This window comes from Anas platyrhynchos, chromosome 4 (assembly GCF_047663525.1).
Source record: "Anas platyrhynchos isolate ZD024472 breed Pekin duck chromosome 4, IASCAAS_PekinDuck_T2T, whole genome shotgun sequence".
Classification (NCBI taxonomy): Eukaryota; Metazoa; Chordata; class Aves; order Anseriformes; family Anatidae; genus Anas; species Anas platyrhynchos.
The window spans coordinates 32,685,786-32,711,370 of NC_092590.1; the positions used below are offsets into that span (position 1 = coordinate 32,685,786).

Genomic DNA, 25,585 nt, shown 5'->3' on the forward strand with positions numbered 1-25,585 from the left:
GAGTCCTTATTTCTGGAAGTAGAAATCAAAGAGTAAGTCCTCTATGTCATAGAAGAGATGCATAAGTAAAATGTCTGTCAATCACTATTTCATGTGTACCCTTTGCTTATTAATCTGTTTTTGCTAAATCACATGACAGCAAAGCAAGGAAGAAAGGTCAAACAGGCTAGGCAAGAGGTATTGTGCTGTCACCAAACTCCACACTTACTCCACGTTTTGAATATTATAGTGAAATTGCTCCAGCGTTAAAGCAAAGGCTAGGAGGCACTTTTAGCCGGAACATTGCATCAGCATCAACACATCACACTGCAAACCCACAAGTACATTGTTATTGGACCATACACAGTAAGTTACAATACCTGAGGTTTAGTGCATTCCTGTGAGCCAAAATGAAATGAATGCCATATAGGAGGAAAGGAAAAGATGAACATTATCAGACATGCCATAGTACATTCCACCACTATGAAGATAATGTTAAAATTATGTTATGTGGGCCCGCTGTCCCCTACATGTTGGCTTTGTGTGCAGAAAGCCATGCCACAACCAAGAGCACAGCATTTAACTTCTTGAAAAGCACAGCCATGCATTTCCACTTAAGATAGTTTAATACTTCCCTCTGCATTTTCATAAAATTTTCCTCAGAAAACACTTTCTGAAGAAAAACATTCAGAAACTACTGGAAATTAAGCATTAATAATTTAATCAACAAAAAGTTCATACTACTTAGAAAATAAAACAAAACTACACATTGTGATGATTTTGAGAATGCTATCAAAGCAGCTGTATTGAGTCTCACATATCTAACACCTAAACCAGAACCCATCCACAACGAAGAGCAAACCTAAACACAAATCCATTGTATTCATCCATTTTCAGTCTGCTCTTTGTCATTATTTACTGCAATACCTGTACCTTTACATTTTTAATGCTGCTTAGATTATTCAGAAGTAGAACCGAAGATGAGACCTTGACAGATGCTGACCAATGGATAGATGGGTGACAAGACCTCAAGATCTGTTCTACAGCGTGCTTTGAATTCCTATGTGTTTCCAACACATCCGCTTTCTTAGCTGATTTTTCCAAAAATTAAGACTAAAAAAATATAACGTCAAGGGACAGGAAATAGGAAGGGAGAAAAGACAATGCAGTCTTTAACACGTGTGATTGAAGCAATAGAAAAGGAATTGGTAATAGAAGTGAATGGGAGAACAATGTATTTAAGATCACCAAATACTGTAAAAATAGAAAGGAATGGGCCAGCATGGAGACAGTCTTTACTACACTGTAAAACTCATTTGAGTTTTGTTTGACTCAATATTTGCTTTGAAAAAAAGCAGAGTGAGTCATACGCATCATATTACATTTTTAAAGCAACATTTGACTGAAATTATTGCAAATTTTACAGTTTATTTGGCAATCTCTTCCAACTCAATATGAAATCCCTCTGCAATGAATTTGCCAACACATACACAAAATCATTATGAACTCACACAACAAAATGGTACACAATGGGCTTTTGCTCTTAGTACCGAAGTTAAACTTGGAAAAACTCATTATGTATACCTAAAGTGAAATTTATACAACAGGCTTGGACCTACTAATGCAAATGGCACTGTGTGTAATCTAAATATTACCCTTCATATTAGATAAAAAAAAAAAATCACACTAGAATGGCTTACTAAGCTCTTTACACATCTAACATCAACAGAAAAATTCTTCCTGTGCTTGTAACTCCTACAAAGCACAATTCCACATTTTTATTTTTTCAAAAAACAAATCAGTAGTATTTCATCTTCAAACCAAGTGAACTGGCTCAATCCGTAATAAATTTAGAAGCAATTAAAACAGCACTGAAAATTAAACCATTAAAAGCTGTTGTATAAACAAAAAAACAAATTGTTGGCATAAGACGTAATCATTCAACTCATGAGGAAAAGCCTGTATAATTAACAGGAGATGTAATCAAACATCTACACACTTACAGACACATTGAATATACAGGGAACTGGCAAACAAATCAAGGAATAAGGATAAAGGAAAAATGGAAAAAGCCTACAACTCTGCATTGGATCAGAGACGGTATTTTAGAAACTAAAGTTCTAATCCTGCAAATTTATATGCATGTGGCTTACATTGTACAAAACTGAGCCAAATGAACTCACTGAGATTAAATATGCACAAAGTTATTTATGCCCATGCCTTTACGGTTCTTGCAGATTTGGGGGCTTAAGCAATCAAGTGCGAGTCAAATACAAACAGCTTTTCCAGTACTTTGCTTACATGTGTAATCAATACCAAACATTAATCTAGGAGAGCTTTTCCCAATTTGAAAGCCATGTAACAAAACATTTTGTAGAGTAACAATTATTATTTTGATCCCAAGAGAAAGCTTGCAAGCCTTCAATATATAAGATTACTCAAAATACATGTAAAAGAAAGCAAGTAATATGACCAAGTGATCTCCCTGATGAAGGAGAGACTATGTAGCTCACTGAAACCAAGTATATAAAAGGCTCTTGAGGCAGACCATCAATAAAGGTTAATTTGACATTTAAGTTCTGGATTCCAAGAAGAAATAACAGAACTAATCCAAGAATTTGGCCTACTGCAATGCAGTACAGTCCTTTTCAGGCAGCAACTGTTATCATATACATGAATGAGCACTTCATCAACTGACCAATAGCACTGTACACTATTTGTGCTGAAACCTATCATCAAAAGGAAATTAGAACACAGTTTCTTTCACAATTCCAAGTAGTGATTCGAACACTAAGAAATAATGCGTGACAATCACAGTCAAAAAAAAAACTTTCAACTCAGAACTAAGACATAAGCCGATGGAGCCAAATTCACAATATTTTAAGGGGAAACTCCCCAGCAAAACACCCATCTTCAAAAATACCAGCACTTCTAGCCATTTTGACTTTTATTTTCAACAGTTTTACTGTTTATGTTGCTGTGAAACAAATGCAGGCAGCTTACCGTATGGTAGCCTCTAGGTAGAGGTGGCTTCCCCACAGGATAAGGATCAACAGTATCAATAATTGTTTGTCGCTCCCCTTTTTGGTTGATTTTCCTAAATCTCCTTCGAGATTGCCTATGAGAAGCTTGGCGCTGAAAATATTCTTCATTTTCATCCATATAATCAACCTATAATAGATGCAAGCAAGTGTCATTTCCCAAAAGAAATAAAACTGTTCCTCCATGTTAGAAACAAATCCTATTTCAAATGGAAAAAAAAAAAAAAAAAGGCAGTTTGCTGTTTCTTGCATTTTCTGCATTGCAAAGAGCAAAGCCATTACTAAAACAAAAAAGAAAATCAAATGCCCAGAGGGACAAAAAAAAAAAAAAAAAAAAGCAATTATTGCTACAAACAGAAGCACTGAGTATGACCATTTTTGGAAAAAATGTTTCCTCCCTCCCCGCTCAATTCTTCTCTTGCACAGATATAAACACTTCACCACATTTTTGAAAAGAAAACTTGTATGGGACAGCACTTGGTAGTTTTCCTACTGACTTATGTTTGTCCCTTGGGATCTTTCCTAACCATCATATGGCAAAGGCTTTGCTCTTCAGTAGGCAGCATTGTTTAGTATTATTTACTTCAATATTTTGAAAGCATATAAAAAGGATATCTAACAGATTGGATCTACATAAGAACAAATCATTTCAAAATAAGAGCAGGAAGAATAAAAATAACAATTAGGTATATGCTAATATAAAGCTAGGCTTCTAATTTTAAGATTCTTCAAAAGGCATAGTCCTAAGCTACTACACAATAGCACACTGTAAAGGAAATTTTTGAACTGAGAATTCTGGTTTTCCTGAAAGAGAAGAACAATTTTTTATAGTAATTTGGCTGAAAGTGACCATCTATTCTGCATTCATCCTACTAACAGAAACCTTACTCTACACTAACAGGGAAATGGGAAAAAAAAATCAGCACTGGCTATACATGGGATTCAGTTAACTCATTTTTCAGTTCCGATCTACTCTGCAGGGCTAAACTATTTCTGAAGATGCAGAGAAGAGTTTCAGGCACCTAGCAAGGGTCCTCGGTATATTTCAGTAAGGAAAAGAAATAGACAAAAACTCCCAAGAAATTGCAAGGAATCCACCAGAAGTGTTACATACTTGTCACTAAACATAATTTTCAGCATAACAATGGGGGGGGGAGGGGGGGAGGCAGGACACGGACAGATGACGGGGACACACAAATACAGTTTCTGGTTTTCCAGGAGATGGTAACATTGTCTGTCTGTACAGAAGCTTCCTACTTTTATCTTCCTCTTTAGTCAGCTTCTTTCCATATGCCCTTTCTTTGTATCCCTCTTCCTCACAACTTATTGAGGTAGGAATGCACAAGATAGGTAGACGTGCATATAACTACACCAGCTAAGTAGTACCCCTCCAGAAAACAAACCTGGGACAATACGACATTTCCTGAACCTGTGGTCAGATACCAGTTACACAAGCTGGCAAGGTAAATCAGGGGGCCAGTACAGGGTGATAATAATGGGCTGCTGTTGAATAATTTAGCCGCTTCTAAACAAAGTAGAATTGCCGACAGCTTTAGGGATAAGGAAAAAGGGATTTGCATTTCTCACACTTGCCTTCCATGTCTCTCACTGTATTGAATTAAATTCATAAGATAGTTTTCTGAGGTAGAATTGGAAGGAGGGATATGACCAAAACGTGACAAAAAGCTACCATTATACAAACAGCTTTATCTGTTTAAAGCGAGATCAAAGTGCTTAGAACCTACAAAATCATGCCTGCATTTACAAGAAGGGAAGTTAAAGTACTTTTTAAGAGTTACAATTAAGTAACTTCTCTCTTCTGTAAGCCTAAAGCTATACTATAACTTCCTGGGCTTCTCCAAGATTTACAGAAACTGTCACTTTTTAGGAAAATGTTTAATGTCACAGTCTATATTTGAACTAAGATCTATATATGGCTTAGTTGTTGTCACACCAGTACTGTGAAATGATCACTATCTCAGCAACACAGCAAAAAGCATTCAGCTCATTGACTGTGCATTTGTTCACATGATGGACCCTCAAATGAGAACTAAAAACTCATGAGCCCATGAGCCTTCAAGGGAGGATGCTGTTCTGCCACTGGACTACAGCAGACACCACTAACAAAATAACTCATGTAGAGAAGTTGACAGTAGCTTAAAATATTCAAACTGTTTCCTAAAACCTCACAGTTGAAAATAAATGTAATTCAGTCAAACAGTTATTTAAACTAACTAGAGTTTAATACTGTAAAGCATTTACACTTACCAATGAGTAAGGCAGCATTAAAAACAAAACAAAAAAAACGAATCCACTATTCTGCTAGCAAAAAGCAAACTTTACAGCTTTACAAGGAAACTGCAAAAGCAAATGTAACAACTGTATAGAAAAGATGCCTTTATCACTCCATTGAAGTATACGTGCAAGAAAAGGCAAGAAAGTTATTTACGATATCTTAGATTTATAAAGCTCATATGGCAAAACAAAAGACTCTACGTTTTATTGTAAACTGAAGTGTTACCAAAGCTGGTCTGTAAAATTACATCCTACTCTGGAAAAAAAAAAAAAAAAAAAAAAAAAAAGAAAGAAACAGAATAAAAAATATTCTTACCACAATCATTTCAGATGGCTCTAAAACAATGCATTCACAGCCACGCCTGAAGCTTCCTGCAGAACGCTTGCCAAAACTGAAGAATAAAAACACCTCCATCAGAACAGAAGTCAGATCCACAATGCAATCCATAGGTATATTTATGTTTTAACAAATGATAAAGCATAGAAAGAATATACATACCTCTGTACAATGCAGTTCCATGTGCATGTCCTCCTACACAACTGTTACCCACGGACACCAGTGTATTTTTGATTTACATAGTTTACTAAGAGCAACTGCTAAATAATTCCATTAGCACTAAAGCAAGTGTCAGTGAAGTACTGGGTACTTAAGATGCATGGATGATTCTGAACTACATTAGACCGTTTGGTCTAGCATCTTCTTCTGGCATTACAGTATTAAGTTACCTAAGCCATCTCCATTTCTACAAAGAAAGCTAACTAGCACACCAAGAGAAGAATAAGAAGACTGATCAACTTCAAATAGTTCCTTTTTACTCAAAATAAATTAAGAAAATAAATATGCTGAATGTAAGAGTATTCCCAAACTGATGAGGGCAAAAGTATGTTCTGCCTTTCATTATAAATTCCCACCTTATTGCAACAATTAGGCATGATTATGTTTTTGCTTCCAATAAGATAAAATAGCTATTTTAGTTTCTAGTTCCGAAGCGCTTGCCTCTATTAAATGAACCGTCTCTCTCTCTGCAGGCTCAACCTCAAAGAATCCATGAAATGCAGCAGCAGAGGTGCAGCGCAGAGCCAGTACATAATTCAGTGAAATACAAGCCCTCCTGTGCTAGATATGCGGTCAGGGTGGAAGAAAAGATAACCAGCTGAAGTTTGTTTCTAGAGTGTGTGCTTTTCCCTGTCCCTCTGCACCTGGCTAACTCAGACCTCTCCTGTTGCAGCCAAGACGATAGGCGACATGGTAATTCTGGGCTCCTCTTGTAGAGTACCCTTACAAACCTGCTCTGAAATTTTCTAAGAGCCAGCCTAACTACTTAGCCTCTCCCTTTCTTCAACCCAGCACTGCAGCAGGCACGGGAAACCTTCCCATGTACAGCTCTCTGGGCACAACTTCAGCTCGTCCCTACGTTCAGGGCAGATAGTGATCTATTTGCTATGTATTGAACTTCTGAAAGTTTCCCAGGCTTTTCAAAAGCCATCTTATTCTCCCGTATCCATACTCCTTTCCACATTGGGTAAGTGTGTGTGGGTACCCATCTTTTCATACAAAAATAAATGAGAATACAAGGATAAAAGATATAGGAAAAGGGTTTGAAGAACTTCAGAAGGCAGTTATTACAGTTATTACAAACCAGACTCAAAGATTTTACAATCTGAATTTTAACCAATTACGTAATGCACAGGCACAATGACGCACTTAAACCGTCAGTGAGTAACTTTTAAATAAATAAATATATATATATATATATCACAATAAGCAAAACGGAAGAAGCTCATACACCATTCAGATCAGCATGTCTAACCAGTTGCATGTCTGTCCCGTCTAGCGATTAGTGGAAATGAACAATTTAACTCACTACCCCACAGGCTAATCTCTTGACAACAGCACGTTTATAGCTCAAAAAGAAGGCAGTCAGATATTGAAAAGAAATGCCAGCTGTGCTTATTCATCAAAATAATAATCATGTTTAATGGTACATGGGACCTCTACAATAGAAAAAAAATCAGAATACTAAGCCTCTTGAAAAGAAACAGTCAATAAAGAAGTCTCTCAACAAAATGCATATTTTCCTAGAGGCAAACACATGCTTCCTTCTACAGTCCAGCAACAAAACGCAGGGTGCTCTACTCTACAATGACATCTTGAATTTTATAGAATTTCAACTACTTTTAAAGATAGCAGAAAATGAAGCCATTATCTTGATTCATTAGACCACTGAAAAAGTGACAAACTTATTTTCTTGGTCATTAACCTGATCCATAGGCACAGTTTTTCCTTAAAATCTCATGGGGAAGGGAGGAGGGAACAGAAAAGGGAAAGTAAATCATCTCATTGACTGAAAAACAGAATAAAAAGTAAAATAAAAGTGGTGATTAGGAAGTCACTTTTTTTGATTTTGTAACTAAAACCACAGAAATACTCTTTTTTTTTTTTTCCTTGCAGATGCTCATTCCCTCTTTGCTTGCAGCCATTAATTTTAGTCTAGAACATGCTACTACATTTTTTCTGCCAGCACATTTTCTAGCCTCACAGAAAACACCAATTTCAGCTGAAAACGCATATACACTTTCCCCCCTGACAGTTTCCTCTTCTCCTATTGTTGTCCATAAGCATCAACTTTAAACTTCTGCACTTTACTAATCACTGCTACCATCCAAAAGTTTCAGGCTTTAGCAAAAAGAGTAGAAAGAAAAAGTAGCATTTTGGGACATTCTGTTCTACTCTTCCCAACAACTTGTTTGTATTTTAACCCTCAGCACAATGTAACAGGTAACCAACATATTATGACAGAAGGCACACATTGAATTACTGCATCAGAGAAAACTCTTCTGTTCCCAGAAGCACACAAAGTCTTGCAGCAAATAACCACGTCATTGCTGTTTCACTCAGATTCCTACAACACCACAACATTTGTCAGAGCACACAGTGCACCACACATGCATACTACCTTTGACCAAAGACCACAAAGCCCTTCACGCTGTAAACAAACTATAAACTTTACTAAGTATTGCATGCAAGAAGACAAGTAAATCAAGGCCAGAGAGCATTTTAAGTGTTGCAGGTCTCTCCCCAGACACAACATACCAGCTAAACACCATGACTTTCAACCTACTACTGAAAATACATTATCAGTGTGGAACTCACGTAACCAGTGCAAAGGAGGAATCAATCTCTTGTGGCTGCCCACTACTTTATACACTCCAGGAGTGTCCAGCTCTGTCTGTGGCAGGACATCCATCCCACTGTTTGCACACTACCTGTTACAGAGCGCTACTTGGGTAACTACACGTAGTCACACAAATGTGTGATGACATGCAACTTCGAGGATACTGGATCCTGCTGGGATACTACAGCACTGCCAATCCCACTGTTTCAGTTCATAAGACTGATGTCAAAGTAAATTTTTATCATTTTTTTTTTGTCAGAGCTTGGCACAAAAGCAAAAATCAAAGAGCAGTGATGCTCCTTTGCTCAAAACCCCCAGGTGCAGTAACCAGCCACTGCATGGACCACGACCTACACAGGTTGAACAGCCTGCAGCCATGTGGGTAAGCACATCTTCATGGTTCTGCACCCAAACTAACAGGTTTTGCAGTCAAGAGCCCCTTTGAAAGTGAGAAGCAGATCCAGCCAGCTCAGTGGCAGAGCCACACAAAGATGGTCACTGCTCTGCATCTGCGCGTCAGCCAGCTCAAGGGGTGCTGGCTATGGCAAAGAAAGAGCAGCAAACAAAGCTTGTGGAAGGGCTGATGTCATCTTCACAATAGCGGCTCTGTTTTAGTAACTGCTGCTAGGTACTGTTCTCTCCGGATTTTGATGCTACACCAGACTTACCATATAAAATCAATTAGACTGCATGTTTGGTGATAAACCTAAGTAGTCAACAGGAATACTCACTAGGTGAAGTAAAACGTAGAAAGCCATCATTAGCTGATTTCAAAGGACTACAGATTTACTTCTTTCCTTACTGTAGTGTGGACTAAGATTATGAATATTTAATTTCATTAGGAAACTTAAGGTTAAACCACATTTTTTGTGTTTAAAATGCACTAGATCATTTTACATCATAGGCACTTCACATCTGGCTGTATCGTATTCCTTAAATCATTTCAAATCAAAATTGTCTTATTACATAAAGATAAAATCATCTTAACTAAACCTTATGAATTTCAACTCCTAAGAATAGCTAGCTGATTTGTAGCTAAATAAGTGATGAACCTGAGAGAACCCCAGTGATGTTCATAATAATTTCACCAAAGCAAGCCAAAACAGTTTAAAGTTACCTTTGTGATGGTGGATGTCATTAGGGGATGCAGAGGTTAACAGTAATTTAGACAGCCAGAAGGCTGTTGAGTTAGGATATTGCTGCCCCACCTAAATTCCCCAAAGAACCTTGTTTTGCAGCAGTTCTTCCAACACTTCTTTCCTGCTACCACATAAGCTCTGACTTGAGGCCCCCTGAGTGCTAAACTTCACAGATGCTCTCCTCAGTACCTGTCCTGGAGGCAATTTCACTTCTGGAGTCCTTTTATATCACAGTTACTTTTATTTCCCATAAAGCTACTGGATGCATGATGTGAATATAAATCTACATAAAAAAAACCTTAAAGACATACCAACCAATTTTATTTACAGGCATCTATAATAAATCTCAGCACAGCAATTTTGAAAGCGGGTGATAAAAAAGGCTCTTAAAAAGGTAAATATCCTCCCCAAGCAACTACTCCCTAACTATAATTGCCAAAAGCCAACACAACTGACAAAACATAAGTCTAATTTGCTGCTTGACTATTCAAAAGCATGATCTCTGAATAAATTCATTATCATTAAAATTTATATATATATATTGAAAGCAGGTGCCTTAATCCACAGAATTTCCATTTCAATTGAAGTTTCATTTCCATTCTCATGCTTTCTAAAATAAAAAACTTACACTGACTGTGAGTGCCAGTTCCTTTCTCCATAAGTATACCTTACTATGTACACTTGTTATATTGAAGACATACGCCTCAACAAAGGACTGATGTGTACACACAGTTTACAGTGTGCTGGTTAACAGAAGACAAGTTTCAAGCAAAAGCTAAGGCTTTCTGTGCTTCCCAAGTTTACATTTTAATTTTTCATTAAAAAGCCTTTACAGTTATGAAACTACAATTAATACAAACGCCAGCGGCTAACAGCAAAATAAGAATAATTTAAGACCAACCTTCAAATTTACCACATTAGTTTTCGTAAGGACTTAAATGTATAGACAGCCAAGAACCCGTGGGTATTTAAGGTGACTTGTTCTGCCAGCCCATCCTTTCTACTGCTACCATGACACTGGATAACAAAGCAGTTTTCTCCAGACCTGACCTCTCCATTCCCCAGGTCCCCAGATGGCCTCGCATGCACACCGATGCTCCTTCTGATGTTCTTGGGAAGGGTGGCAGCTACCAGGCAGGATGTAATCCTGCAGCCAGCACTGTCCCCTCACACTGGGCCTCCACATTTCTGGTTTCACATCAGCCTAGTTTCCAAATGGAAAGTTATTTCTTGGCACTGGAATGTAAACACGTTCATCAAAAGCGACATAAAATCTGAAGACAACTCCACTGACTACAAACACCAAGAGAAGGATTCTGAAGTACAAACCCTTCTTCCCTTTATTTTTGAGACCAAAGACTGGTCAGAGGAAAAACCCAGTTTGACTAGTGACAACTATTCTTGAAAAAGGATACATAAAACTTTCATTTTTTTCCTCATCATACAAGCTTTTTTACATATATACATATACATATATATATATATATATTCACCTTGTATCAGCTTACAGTAATAATTAATTCATGTATGAATTACCCGTGTTAGTGAAACAATATCTAAATTTCACAAAGAAAACTCCACAAATTATGGTGGTCATCTATACGGTCCACTACGTCAACTTCAGCCATGATGTGCTCCAGCACATTTTTAAGTGCAAAACACTGTTATAGTTTCATGTTTTCCCTCCCACCAGCGCGGCGACCTCACCGGGACCTGCAGCTGCTTGCTGCCACCCGTCAGCTGCTCTCCGGTGATGCAGACACCAACACGGACAGAGTGGCTGAGCTGACAAATCCCAAGGTCAAAGCCTGATGTAATAACATTCGACTCACAAAGCCAAAAGGTTCGATTTGGTTCTAAATTCACACTAAATTCCTGGATGAAATATCATAGAGCAGCATTTATTTGATGTCTAGACAGGGGAAAAAAAATGGGGACGCCATTTTCTATCTGTCACGTAGCAAGACAGTAAGGGATTCAGACAAGTTCTCCCACCTTCCCCTCCTCCCCCCCAAATTAAAACCACTACTTCTAGTTTTTATTTGTCTAGAATTTAAAAATCAGCACCCTTTTAATAGCTTATTCAAACCTTCCTAGGTTTAGCTGGGTTTCACACATCAGTATGTTAGATGAGATGAAACCCAGTCCGTTCCTCCACTCAATTCTCCCTTACCAGGGATGAATTCTCCCTTACCAGGGACCCCCTGGAAAAGAGGCAGAGCCCTTCATGCATGCAGAGCAGCTCTGGGAGCAGCACTCTGCTGGCAGGGAAGGCAGCGCTGGGCTTCCACACGGTTACAGCTGCACACTGGAAGCCATGAAAGCACAGATTTGTCAACTGAAAGACAGATACGATCATTATCTTATCGTTTGAATGCCTGTATAATATAGGCTGACTTCTCTGATTATCACTGCAATTAGAGCCCATCTTTTATAAGTAAGCAAGTATGCAAAAGTGAAGCCCCAAGTTGCTCCTGTGTTAAATATTATTTTAAAGTGTGATGGTCATCTGCATATCAAAACCAACAGATTCTCAGATTAATAACAGATTCAGTAATTATTACATTTATGGCTCTTTTTCAGCAGGTTCAAATACCTTCTTTACAGAAATGCTTTCCAGATGAAAGGAAAATTGAGATATTGGCAACTGCAATGAGCTGAAAAGGCATTTGCAGACCTGTCACTGTTTTCAAATCCTGCAGACATGAGCTCACTACACAGTACGGATAAGGATGATTAGACTTCTCCAGTGTCATGTGATAACTCCGATGTTTACAGTCTCAGATACCACAGCTCCTGTATCAGTGAAGGGACTCGCTATGCCAGAGCTAAGTACATGCCACTTCAGTGTCTGGGGTGCTCAGAAGAAAGGAAAAAAGCCTCAAGCATCACTGCAGCTCTTTGCTCTGTCTGAAACCCAGATTATCAGCTGTCTGTGGTGGCAGAGGAATCGTGGTATCAAGGTAAGCAACCCTGGTGCTGCAGCAGCAAGGTGTCAAGCAGGGACGAACCCAGCCAGTCCTACAGAGGGTGCCAAGCAGTGTGAAGTAGCTGATGTAGGACATTTAAACCATATTAAATGTCTAAACAATTCCCACTGAAACTGAGCGAAGTTTAATTTGAACAAGCTGAAAGTTTTACTGACTTTTAGTATTCTGAATATGTTTAGTCAACATCCTTACAGATGACAGACTTTACCTACATAATAGAGTAACAGTTATTTATTTCTTATGAACATACAACCCAGATCAGAGGTAGCATTAACCTGGTAAAGTACAGCTGACTACTGAGAGCACTTCAAAAGAAGTTCCTGAAAACCCACAGGGAATAAGTGGAAATTAGATAGATCCTGAATGCTTGCTTCCAGGGAAAACCCCTTTAGTCAATCCCCAAACATACGCCTTAGGATGAATTTCATATAATTTAGTACAGATTACTATTTTTAAAAGCATGCCTAGTTTTAAAATCCTACCCAGTTATTAGATTGAGGATGGTTGCGATTTCAAATCACAGATTTTGAATTTGTTGCTTTTCACTTTAGGTTTCTATAATGCTACCTTAAAACTAAAGTTAAGCTGAAACAGTTAAAAATCCAATCTGAAATTCCCTGAAGTGCTGCAAAGAATCCTATATTGTTTCACAGGTTTGTTGTAGATGATGGTAGATGTTTAGGGCCTTTATAGCAGCAGGTGATCACAAACACTTTTCAGACCGGAATACCACTTAGCGTTTGTTTTTTTAATGACCCTTTCATATACACACTAACAAGAGAGGGGCATTTATGTATCTGTACTTGCTGCAGCAGTTCAACTTTGCGGCATCTGTAATACAGAAAGCGAGAAGGCTGTTACCTCATCAGAGCAGTTAACAGAAAAGTTCTCCCTTTGGAAAAAAAAAAAAAAAAAAAAAAAAAACTTATTTTTAAATTAGAAGACCTCGTATTACTTTGTCCTGGAAAACATTCAAAGATTAGAGTGTTGGTTTTTTTTTAACCTGATTTTTTTTTTTAATTCTGTAATTTAAAAATATATATATTTCAATGAATGGTTTGAACAAAGGCTGCTTTGTTTATACTTCTTCTTACTTAATGACGTCTGTGTTGCCATGAAGACAGCGGTGACATCACAAAATCTATATAATAGTCTCAAAGAATGAGAAGCTATAGGAGAACACTACTTAAGAGGCAAGACCTTGTCAGAACAGTTTGGCTAATTAACATTCATGAAATTCATTAAAACAGAGAAGTATTTTTCCAGCCTCATACAAAGCCTTTAGATGTTCTATACTACAAGAAGAGATTTTTTTTTTCCTTACTTTGTAAAATATTTAGTAAGCCATTTAAGTCTCCTTATAGATTTCACAATTAAGGTGCTAGAAACTGTCATCTTTAAAAAAATAAAAAATGAGCAACTTGACATGCCATTTGGTTTTGCAGTAGTAAAAATAAGACCATACACAGTGACACTTTTCACCCGCACTTATATGCCTAATTCACTCAATACAATCAATTCATTCACATGGAGAGCTAAATGCATGACCTCGATAACTAGTTCCCATAAATCTTATTAGTACAATGCAGATGCATTCAAGATATCTTTGTAATAGGTGACCTATAACTGTAAATGAATAAACAAGCTAAAATAATAAAACAAAAGTGACAATTTTGTTTTAGTTATTTAGATTACAATTTGAAAATAAATTATTGCTCATTTAGCACTTTATATTATGTCTAGTGTGCCTGGATTTAGTTTTCGCAGCATTTGAAACTTAGCATTACCTCAGAATGAAAACTCTCATGCATTTTAAAGTCTTCTATGGTACTAAATAACATTTTGTTCAAATCACTATTTCTAGAAGAATTACATTAGAAGGATCATGCTAATAATCTAAATACTCCTATTGATTCCTTCCAGCTTTCTGTTGCTTCAGTCCTGCTAGTGTAAGTCACTACTTCATCTTATCAAGTTTATTCTCCTCCAAAGACAAATATATAGAATTATAGATCATATATTCGAGCTCAAATGAATCAAAGAAAAGGCCCATACACACCCCAACAGCCACAGCCATCCCGTAACACAAACATGTTGGACTTCCATCAGGAGTTTTCTTGGATATTTCATAAAATATACTTGGGTATATTTATCTATATATTATATCTGTGTATACATAAAAATATATACAAGTATATCTAAAAATATACCTAACTTGTGAGTCTTGCACTTGTAAGCACAACAGGAATTCCAAGGTACCCCTTGACTTTCCACAGAGTACACAACATATAGTCTTCAATTCTGTAGGTGGTGCTTTTTTTTTTTTTAAATATATAGCAACAGTTCAATAGTAATAATTTATGTCTAATTTCAGGATTTAAAAAAAGACCTCTCTAGTTTGTGAATGTTGCTGTGAAAACTTCACTGTGCTGCTGAAGACAGTCTTTTTCCCACCATAGCATACCTAGGCCAGCATCATTGCCTTCCTGCTCTCCAGTACACTTAGCTCTCTCTCTCCAAGCAGTATCCATCTCACTCTTTGGCATTTTTCATGCTATTTCTACACAGTTCACTTTGTCATTCCTTTTGGGCAAGCAATGACCAGACAACTTCTCAGTTCATTATACTTTTTGACCTTGCCCAGAGACCCTGATAGCACATAAAAAACATCAGGTCTCTTTTACCCGCAAAACGCAGCTTTCTCAAGCAACTGAATGCTTTGATATTTTGAAGGTTTGTATTTCAACTCATTTTTTTTTAGTAGTTATCATTAGGAAAGGATTGCAAAGTATGTCACCTCACCAGCTGCAATAGAAGTTATGAAAAAGCAAGAGTTCTCTTCTGAAAGATCCAATTAGATACATACACAGTAGCAAACACCCGGGTATGGCAGTCTACATTTTAACACATTTTAGAGAACAGGCATCAAACAAAGTCCACCTAAATTTTTCTACAATATGTCCCTGTCTTCAAGAAAAACAAATTCTCAGTGGAATGAATGTTTCCCCCATTTATCCTACAGAGCATTCTAAAACATTCCCAGTAAAAAAAAAAGAAATCACATAATTTCAGCATAGTTTTCAAACAGTGAATAGCCAAAATTTTAACTGCAACTTTTCAACATTTAACAAATGGGATGTGTGAGTTGATATTGTCCACAAAGGAAATATATCTGTGATATCTGCTATCAGATATCTTCAGGATTCTCTCCTTTCCTATGCTTTCCTCCTGCCAAAAGACTATCCCCAGTCTGTTAAACACCTCTGTTTCTTTCATTTATTTTTTTCCTTCAAATCCATTCACTTACCAAATGCACACTTATACAGAAAAATTCTATTATCCATCTAATCTCAGATCATTTTTCTTCATCTTTGATATAACCCATACTGAACACTTAGACTGTGCTTATTCTATACAGACGTTCCAAAAATAAGTTCTATTTGTTCACTGACTCACTATGTTTAAATTTACACTATTATATAATTTGCTTCTATGCTCCATGTTACAAATTCCTAAGCGTCTTATTACTAGCATTGAGACATTTAACTTTTTAGTAATTTTACAGTTGAGGTCTCACCAAGGAAGACTGACATAATTGACATGAAAAAAAAAAAAAAAGGCATGATATAAGGAAAGTCTACTTTGATTTATTTATTTATTTTTTAAATGCAGGAACAGTGGCAAGAAACACCATCTTGACTTATCTTATGATTATAGTGTGCGAAGCAATGAAAAATTGGACCAGAACAAGGACTCTTGAATCTACAAGTTGTATATCATCATCAGTTAATGGTCTCTTTCCGGCAGAAAGTACTTGAAGTTGTTCTGATCATTCCACTAATGCATGTGAGCATCAGCAGATGACCCGGAACCTCTCAAGTCCATCATTCAGGTCTTTTGTATGGAAAGAGACATGTGGCTCTAGGATATACACCCAGAAACTAGTAAAAAGCCAGCATTTGTCAGCTTGTGAGGGCTTCTGAAGTTTGCTTCTCTCCGAGCTCTACTTCCACCCATGAAAACCCACTGCACTTTAACAGGAATCAGAAGTAGTCAGGCTCCCTTAAAAGTTATTCAGGTCATTTGACTCTTTCTGCTTTTGTTACCTTCTCCTCTCCTTATTAGAAACTTGGAAGAAAGCCTGGTAGCACTAACCCCACTATGCTGACTTTCTATTTTTATTTTCAAAGGATGCCAACATAATAGATTAAGTCCCTTAACATTTTTATCAGTTGTGCGAGAACAGAACTCCAGTAGCATTGAAATAATTGTTTTGACAGGAACAAGGCCAGACACCACCCAATCTCATCATTTTGGAACTGTCTCCTCTGCTATTTCCCAACACCTCAGATACCAGCAGCACACTTGGAAAGTGACCAATTTCAAGCCTCAATGAGCTCTAAATTATTCAGCAGAACAGGAGACGGGTGGGATAAAGCAAAACGTACGTAATACCAAACTCATTTAGCTGTAAAAAACATTAAGCATTCACAATTTTAAAATCTGCAAACAGGAAGGATAGTTTTAAATAACATTGCTGGTACAAGTAGCACATGCCCTGCATTACAACTTTGCTGAAGCAGCATATGACAGGAGAATACAAGACCCATCAAAGTTTATGGCTCAGCTAATTCAGATATGACCAGAGTTGACCGTAGCTTGGTCTAAAGGAGGAGGCCAGACTGAGACAGATTGACAGACCCCCCAAATATCCTCCCTGCTAGCTGGCCCTGAGGGAGCTGAGCTCAGGGACAGACCCTTGGCAGCTCCAGCCCCTCCAGCACCACAGGGTGAAGACAGCAATGCCACCCATTAGCGAGCTCCAGGCTTTACTGGCAACACGATACCAGCCGGAGACAAACATCCAATGCAGATGGCCAGCCCAGGCACTCCCAATGAAGTGTTTCTTCTTGCACCCAAACTTGGTTATTCTCCAGGACTTTGAGTCCCAAAGTAATTACAGTCACATGAGCTGCGATTTAATCCTGTGTTTTCAACAGTAAACATCATCATCCAAAAGGACATACACAGACTTTTAGATTGATGCAGATGGTACAAAACAGTTGTTCATATAAAATCCATTGTGAGTAATTCACAGTAGATATACACTCATCCATAAATAGACATCTCCACTACGACTTCCAACTTTTCTTCAGCTTATGAGATCAGTCTGCCCTGGATGAAACCATGAGATCAATCTCCTCCACATCCTAATTTCAGTTGATGGACTGAAATGCTGAACCTAGTCATTCAAACCAGGCAGAAAACACAGCACTGGCTGTCAGCCCACACCAATACCTTCCCACCAGCCTTTCAGGTAAGTCATGCACATGGCTTCAGAGCAGCATTAGCTGGATACAGAAATAATGCAACAAGCAGGTTACAGGAAAATCTAGCATCACGAACTAGCAAAAAATATACTTTATGTAAATCAAACTAAATCCAAATCACTTATTTTCAAGTAATTTCTTAAATAGATTCAAAAGCATAACCTGGACCGCTATCTTTTGTTATAAAGTTCCAATGCATGCTCTTTGTGTTTTCACCATGATGCTGTAAAATGCTTAGCCATAAGCAAAACTCGGAAACAGGAAAAAGCTCAACAAGCTCCACACAGCTCTGTATCGATTCCCTGAGTAGGTTAGATTATTGAAACAGCAGCTGCCAAAACTACAACTCCCTCAAATCTTTTTATTTCCTTCCTTCAAAAACCATCTCCTTCTCAGGGCAAAATCATCTCTTCAGTTAAGTGCAAAAAGTATCTTGGTTTAAGTATTTGTATATACTGCTCCCTGTCTTTCAGACAAATCACGAGTTTCATTCCAAGTTTTCATAAGCTGCAGCCAGCCGCAGCCATTATTAATAAACAACAACTTGCAAATTTGTTAGTACAAAGATATTAGTATAAAGATATTAGCATACACATACTACCAAAGTGTCAATCTTTATTATTCGGGCAAGAGTACTTTAATATTAAAGTTGTGCTCTTTCCAGTTAACTTTTTCTTCCATTTGAAAGATGGTCACAAACAAAACAGAAGGCTAAAATGCCACCTATCATTCTTGAAAGAATGACAAGAAAGTTACATTCTCTACCTAAGAAAGGAGAGATGCAGACAAAAAATACCAACATTTTTAGTTATTTTTTTGTAATGGAAAAAATAAACTTTTCCAGGTCCATGCCCTTTTGTTGTCAAGAAAGTTTTATAAATAACTATAGCCTCCAATCATTATATTTTCACAGACTAATAAAGCTATTTAACAAGTCATGAAGCTCATATTTGATTTTTTGTTTGTTTTTTAAATAAACCTATCAAGTGCAATAAAGTTAAAACCATGTTTCACTACCACCAGCCTGAATTAGAAGAAACCTGAAGTAGAAGAGGTAAGCTAGCATGCATCACGAACCATTCACAACATAAAGTGATAAGCACTTCTGCACAAATTGAATTTTCCTATTGCTTTAAACAGATTTGAAGCAAGTCCATAATTTCTTCATCTGCTCTCCAGTAGAACTTGATACTATATTCCATTTACAAGTTGTTTTACTATAAGAAAGACTAGAGGGCTAAATCATCCATATTCAAATAGATACATCCTTTTTAATTTTGGAGAGAGAGAAAAAATGTTTTCTCAACTTGAAAACTTAATATTTTAGTCAGAAGAAAAAGCTTAAATAATTTTTCATATGTAGGACTGGTAAGCTTGCTAAAAGGAGCACAGCCTTATGTTAAAGGGTGAGAGAACAGGGTAGCTGTGGCAGTAAGGAAAGAAAAGAAGAAGCTACAGCAACTGAAGAGTGGGGACTTCAGTCTCTGAAGACCTCTGGGAGAGAGGCATAAAAACCCAAGCACCAGAGCATTTCCCTGAGAAAAATCTGTCCAGCAATTCTGTGGGTTTTTTAGCTGCTAAGAGTCAGCCACGTCCTCCAGCTGAGGCCATGCGGAAGCATGAGGCTAGTTTTGGGAGATCTAGGAAATACGTTTGTTCCAAACCAAAAAGATGAAGGACTGTGGTAAAACTTCCACTAGAAGCAAAGTCCTGGAACAAAAACTACACAGGAAGTGTGAGCAGCTGAGCAAGTGTGATGAGAGCATGGAGCTGACCTAGAGATGCTGGAGGCAATTCCAAAGATATTTTGAGGGACTGTCACGTTACTGCTGACAGTGACCATGTGAAGACACAGGAAAGCCAGGACAACCTTCAGGGAACTGTAATTTCTGCTCATTTATTTTTTGGACTTAATACATAAACCTCATTCTACCATGTGAAATGCTTCAGGGCACAGAAGCTCAGAGAAAGTGGTGAGAGGAAAAAGTGTCAATTCATTCTAGTTTGGTGGTCATGGTGGGAGGGGGCAGTTAAGGAATGTTTAATTTAATTAATATTTGCTTGGTATGCTTAATTTAAAAAATTAATAAAAGTGGTATGAAAAATTGTAAAAGCAAAATATGCAGGGAATGTCTTCCTCACATGAAGCTGTCAGAATAAAATTCACTGTTGCAACGTACAGAAGTTAAATAGGAGAACAAGATTAAGCTTTACTTTATTAAACCACAAGTATGGCAGCTTAACTGTTAAGGTCAGAATTCTTTAGAACTCCGAATTGTATGTTTTCCCAAAATAAGACATTAACTGAATGAAATCCAGCCCTTATGAACACGATTTGCTAGCTTGGCATTGGAACAAATACAGCTAAAGCTATATTACAATAGGCAAATAAAGCGATTTACTTGGAATTATTTTCATGAAACAGACATTGTTTAGACATGAAAATTCCCCAAACAAATTACTCAGTTCAGGACATCATGTATTCTATCTTGAACAACTTAAAAAGAAAGAAAAAAAAACACTCTAAATTAAAGACTTGTCAAGAAGCTAGTTGCAAGTAGTTTTATAAGTCACCCAGTAAATTATATAACTTCAGCAAAATTGGCAGCTGTGCTGCTCTTTTTAAACTGTTTCAACTAGCAGCTATTTGACTGCGTAAAGTACATTACAGAGCTGGTTATTTTTGGAGTGCTGTATTATTCTTTGTGCTGTGAACGGGAAAGCAAAGGGACGGTCATTTCTTATGATTTTAGGCTGTTTGAATTTTCTTCTATTTATTTTTTTTAAGATACTCTTCTTCACAGCTGTAAGTTATCTGTTTGCAAGCCCTAGTCATCGCCTCCCTCTCCCCAAAGAATTCTGTGTGCTGTTTACAGTGGATTTGGAAACAAAAACATGGAAAAAAAAAAAAGGTCAACTGACACAAAATGCATGAAAAATATACAAAACGGTATTACCAGTGTTATCTACCAATGAGCCTAGGGATGCTATATCTGAAGCTAATGCAGCTATATTAGCTAACAGAGGCCCCAAATGTAAATAATGTGCTGAGCATGTGCAATTCAATGCACTGAAGTACTTCAAAGTTTCAGCTATCGATCTGAAGACAGCACTTCATCTTCTTCCTTAAAGGCTGAAATGCCAACAGCCTTGAAGTTAAGAGCAGGATGGGATTCAGCACAGGACTGAGAAAACACCTCTGTGATTTTAGGCTGATGTATTCACTAGGGCTATCTGAATTACCCTAACCAGGCACTACTTTCACTCTGGCTCATACAGATACATGTTAAGAGTGAAATCCAACCAAACATGGCATGTTCTCTCAATACTCTACTCATTGAAGATGGGGCAGGTGCCACTTTTTGTTTATTTTAAATTTCACCAGCTACTGCCCACCCATCATTCAGCAAAGACTGAGCTTGACCAAACCATCAGAATGGGTCCTGCTGGTGTAGGGTTGCTGTACGTCTTCAGGCTTCTGACCTCGGCACTCCCTGAGTAAGTTATTAGCAGCAAAGCTTTTTCTTCAGAAAACAGCCTCCTATCAAGGCTTAAATGCTTCTTCTGAGGAGGAAGGAAAGGTATCTGTGGCTGGTACTTAAGAGACAGGATTAAAGGATGCCAGCACAGCCTAAGATTGGCTATGGCAGGGGCAGGTAAGGAGATACCTGCCGTCTGAACAAGCCCTTGGCACCCACGAGGTCCTTCCTGGGCAGGCAGGACATGGCCTGAGAAACCCAGGCAAAGGGATTTACTGCAGGAGTGCAGGGCAGGCTGCAGAGATGAGAGGATAGTTCTGAAGTAGGAAAAAAATTATGGGTTTTGGATGGTAAGAGGCTTGGAAATGGGAGGGACTGGGGGAGAGGGTGTACTGATTAAACTGATATCTTGGAAAAGTAGTTTAAGGAACAAGAGTTTTCTGAGTCACTCGGATTTAGTGGAGAAGAACATGCTTTCTGCTCCTACACAGCCTCTCCTCAGCTCCATCCTCCTCTCTTACTCACAGCTGCACATGTTGCAAAATTATTTCCTAGCAGCTTTCTCAACTGACATAGATGAAAGAGATGAAAAAAACGTTAAGTCTAAATAAGAATTTACAGTAAGCTTATTCAAGTGACTTTGGCCAAACAACACAATATTTATGTCCCTTCCTGTTACCTGAGGTCAATAACTCATGAGAACTTGATGCATTTAGCAGAATGCAGCAAATTCATGGGTTTGTTTTTTGTTATTGTGGGGTTTTTGCTTTGTTTTGAAAGAGCAGAAAAACACATCAAGACTCCCAAATGACACAATAAACAAAAAGGCTCTTCAGTTATTCCTGTGTATGTGTAGAAGGTCAGTTTAAGTCAGCTGTTATCCAGTAACTGCCTTTTGCCTACTTTTGACCCTACTCTTTAGATTTCAAAATATTTCCCTACTAGTTCTTTCTCATTAGCAGCCTTTTGAGAAGGTCTCACCCCCTTTTTACTACAGCACCATAAAAAAAATTGATGTTAGCGCCTTCTGCTGTGTACAAACCCCTTTAGGTTACCTCATACATCATTGTTAAACTGTTTTCTGTACCCAATCCCAATAACTGAGCAGCTTACAATTTCCTTAAGAGCAATTCACTACACACGTAAGTAAAGCTGAACCAGCTGTTTTCTTCTCAAGCCTTTGCTTTAAAAACTAAAAATCATTTATGACCCACCAATATTCCAAGTCAGAAATTTAACCTCATTTAAGCCCTCTCTCACTTTCCCCATTTTTCTTCTTCATGGATAGGTCCAAGGCCCAGATACTGCAGCTTACTCATTCGCAATGTAAAAAATCCTGACAAGCTTTGTACTGAATTTAAATAAGGCCCTCATCTATCCTCTTAATAACCATAACCTCTCTGCAGAGTGAATCCTCTTACTAGAATGACTGTTTTTGCTCTCCAGTCATACTTTATCTCACATCATTAAATTCAAGATTCTTAATTTTCCTTTCATGGACTTGTTATGCTATATTTGTTAATTAACAAATCATCTCTCTTGGATTTGCTTCCCAAGATACTGGCTTTGGCAGCTACTTGACTCCATCCACAATTATAGAACTCTGTAAAGCCACATTCTATACTTGAAATTCACCAATATGAAATCTCTGATTTAGACTGAGACACTGTCCCAGATAACGTTTCTCCATTTGTCCAGGCAAGCAATCCTTGAATGCTTTTCTTAGACAGGATCTGCACTTTTCTATTCATTCTCCCAGGAAGAATCACAAGCTCATTGTTTATCTTATAAAATTTCACCTCTTATCGAATGTCAAAAAATGCCTGAAGCACAACTACTGCTGCATTTCAAAGGAACAGAGGATTCCTGTGACAGACTATATGCAACCACCCTAAATTAATTCAGATATCATGTATCCCTTCTCCTGGCATCTAAAGGTAGCACTTTCTGCCAGCTTTTTTTTTTTTTTTTTTCCTTTAGAGATGACATATGGGACAATTTTCTTCCATCTGCCAACAGCAGGGATCCTATAATCTGTTGTTGTGCTATTTTTTACAATAACCAATTTTGCACCTTTAGCATATACTGTGCTGTTTGATGGCACATCAAATATGCCTTTTTATCTGCAATGCCTGTCCTCTTAAATATGCAAGATATTTGCTTACACCAAAAACATACCAATCATCGTCAAATGAAAGGCCCAAGACCAGTGTCCTTCTCCCAGTGAGAGGCAGATTTGAATATTTAATTGTTTGTATACCAACCAATGTTAGCTTTCAATTGGCTTCCCACTGTTTAAAAGCTGTAAGGAAGTTTCTAGGGGTCATTCGCTCATTCTGCCTTTCACAAATTTTACTACGTGTTATTTACTTTAAAGGAACCTTTTATACTAGTTTGAATGAATATGCACATAACCAGCATTTTGAAGTGATTCTGTTCTGCTTCCACTAAGATCTTTGTAGTTTTTCTGCATTTTTTCCACAGCTCGTAATATTTTATATATATATATATATTTTTTTTTACAGAAGTGATATAGGTTTTGACAGTCTCACACTTAAACTTTTCTTTTTCCCCACATAAAATATCACTTTTTATTGCAAATTCATTTACACAAAGCATAACATTAAAGAAAAGTAGCAAAACTGGCAGTAACATGATCTAAGCATATGTTAAAACATGCACGAAGTCTTGTGCAAAGTAAAGCCTCAGAAAAGCAACATAAATCATAGGATGCACTACAGCTTCACATTTGATTATTCACAGGAACAGTCTACCCAGTACTTCATTCTGTTTTGGGGGTTTAGGGACAAAGTGGTTTTTTTGTTGTTCTTGTATTGGTTTTGTGTTTATTTTTTACATTAGCAGTCTTTCATGATGCTTTGGGTGTTTGTGCAGTGTCGAAAATGATGGGCTTTCAACTCTAGCTGCAGACATAAAACTACTACAAGCCAGTAAAGGTAGGAAAAGCACGTGCATACTTCTGCACTTCTATTAAGCATAAAGGTTGCCTTTTAATTCTACAAATTCTCTACATCTAACACGAGTTTTGTTTAAATGCAGATTATTCATAGCTGACATACCTGCTTCTTGGAAGAAACATGGATTCTTTAATGAAGACTGAACCAGACAGCAGGATATACCAACAGGTACCAATATCATCAGGGCTGCAATAAAGAAGATGACAGAGTAAGACACTTGATTTAAGCAACTGATAGCACTACCAAATTGCCAGTAGAAAGAACATCACAAAGAGCCAAAAATGCTCAAAATTCCAAAAGAAGATCCTAGTTCAATCATTTACAGAACAATTTCATCAAAGTAGTCAATTTCTACCTGCAAACGTATACATTATTAGAATGTCTCATCCCACATATTTCACTTTTTAAAATGTGTATCTATCCATTTGGTAACAGCATAAAAATCCAGTGAAATCTAATTGAAAGCTAACAAAAGGAAATCAAGCTACAGTAAATACATTACATTGTATTCTGTTGAATCCATTACTTTCCTCTTGCATCTTTCACTCTATAAATAAGGCCTCCTTTCCTAGTTCTAGAAATCTTCCCTCCTTTTCTCAAGAAACCTGCCCCTCAGCATCATTCTGCCTTTCCACACAGTAAGGAAATTCTGGATACATTTGCAGAGGTAAACCTATGTAAGATTTGTAGTCAACGTTACCTACTGCTACTACTTACTGGCCAATTTGTGCTTCTTCGCAGCCCAAGAATAAATTGCTAATAAAAGTTTGTCCCTCCTCTCACCACCAAGGGACACAAATGAAGATGTTGTCATGCAGTCATTCTATCGTAGATTGAGAACTTGCTACTTGAGTAATACTTTTTTTTTTCTTATAGGTGTAAATTCTTGGATAAGTTCAAGTAATGTTTAGTTAGGAAAACAAAGTAGTTCCTTAAGGTTACTAGAAATAGCTGCAGTAGAAATCTTGTGCCATTTCAACAGCCTGTACTCAGAATGCCTGTACTTTACTTTGTTTTTTGCCACTCCCACTGCTTCTTCCAAAGCAGCTCAGTAATGGCATACTTGAATCCCATTAGTAACTGTGTTAGTGTTCTTAGCCGAAAACTATGTCCCCAGTGACACTCTAAGAGATGCAGATTACTTAATTAATCTGTAGCACCTTCATTTTTTAAAATTA

At 37.5% G+C, this 25,585-nt stretch overlaps 1 protein-coding gene across 8 annotated transcripts in view; it reads right to left on the bottom strand.

The window, feature by feature from the left end:
- RAPGEF2 (Rap guanine nucleotide exchange factor 2) overlaps positions 1–25,585 on the bottom strand; it is a 181,193-nt gene that overhangs the window by 81,165 nt on the left and 74,443 nt on the right. For 7 of the 8 annotated variants that reach the window (XM_038178784.2, XM_072037352.1, XM_038178778.2 and 4 more), the window contains exons 4-6: positions 24,510–24,593; positions 5,632–5,707; positions 2,983–3,150 (exon numbers count right to left, since the gene is read on the bottom strand). In XM_038178784.2, coding sequence (XP_038034712.1) covers positions 2,983–3,150; positions 5,632–5,707; positions 24,510–24,593 — 328 coding nt within the window. Of the gene's footprint in view, positions 1–359; positions 462–2,982; positions 3,151–5,631; positions 5,708–24,509; positions 24,594–25,585 lie in introns of those variants that run through there. The other variant, XM_072037355.1, reaches the window with a different exon arrangement.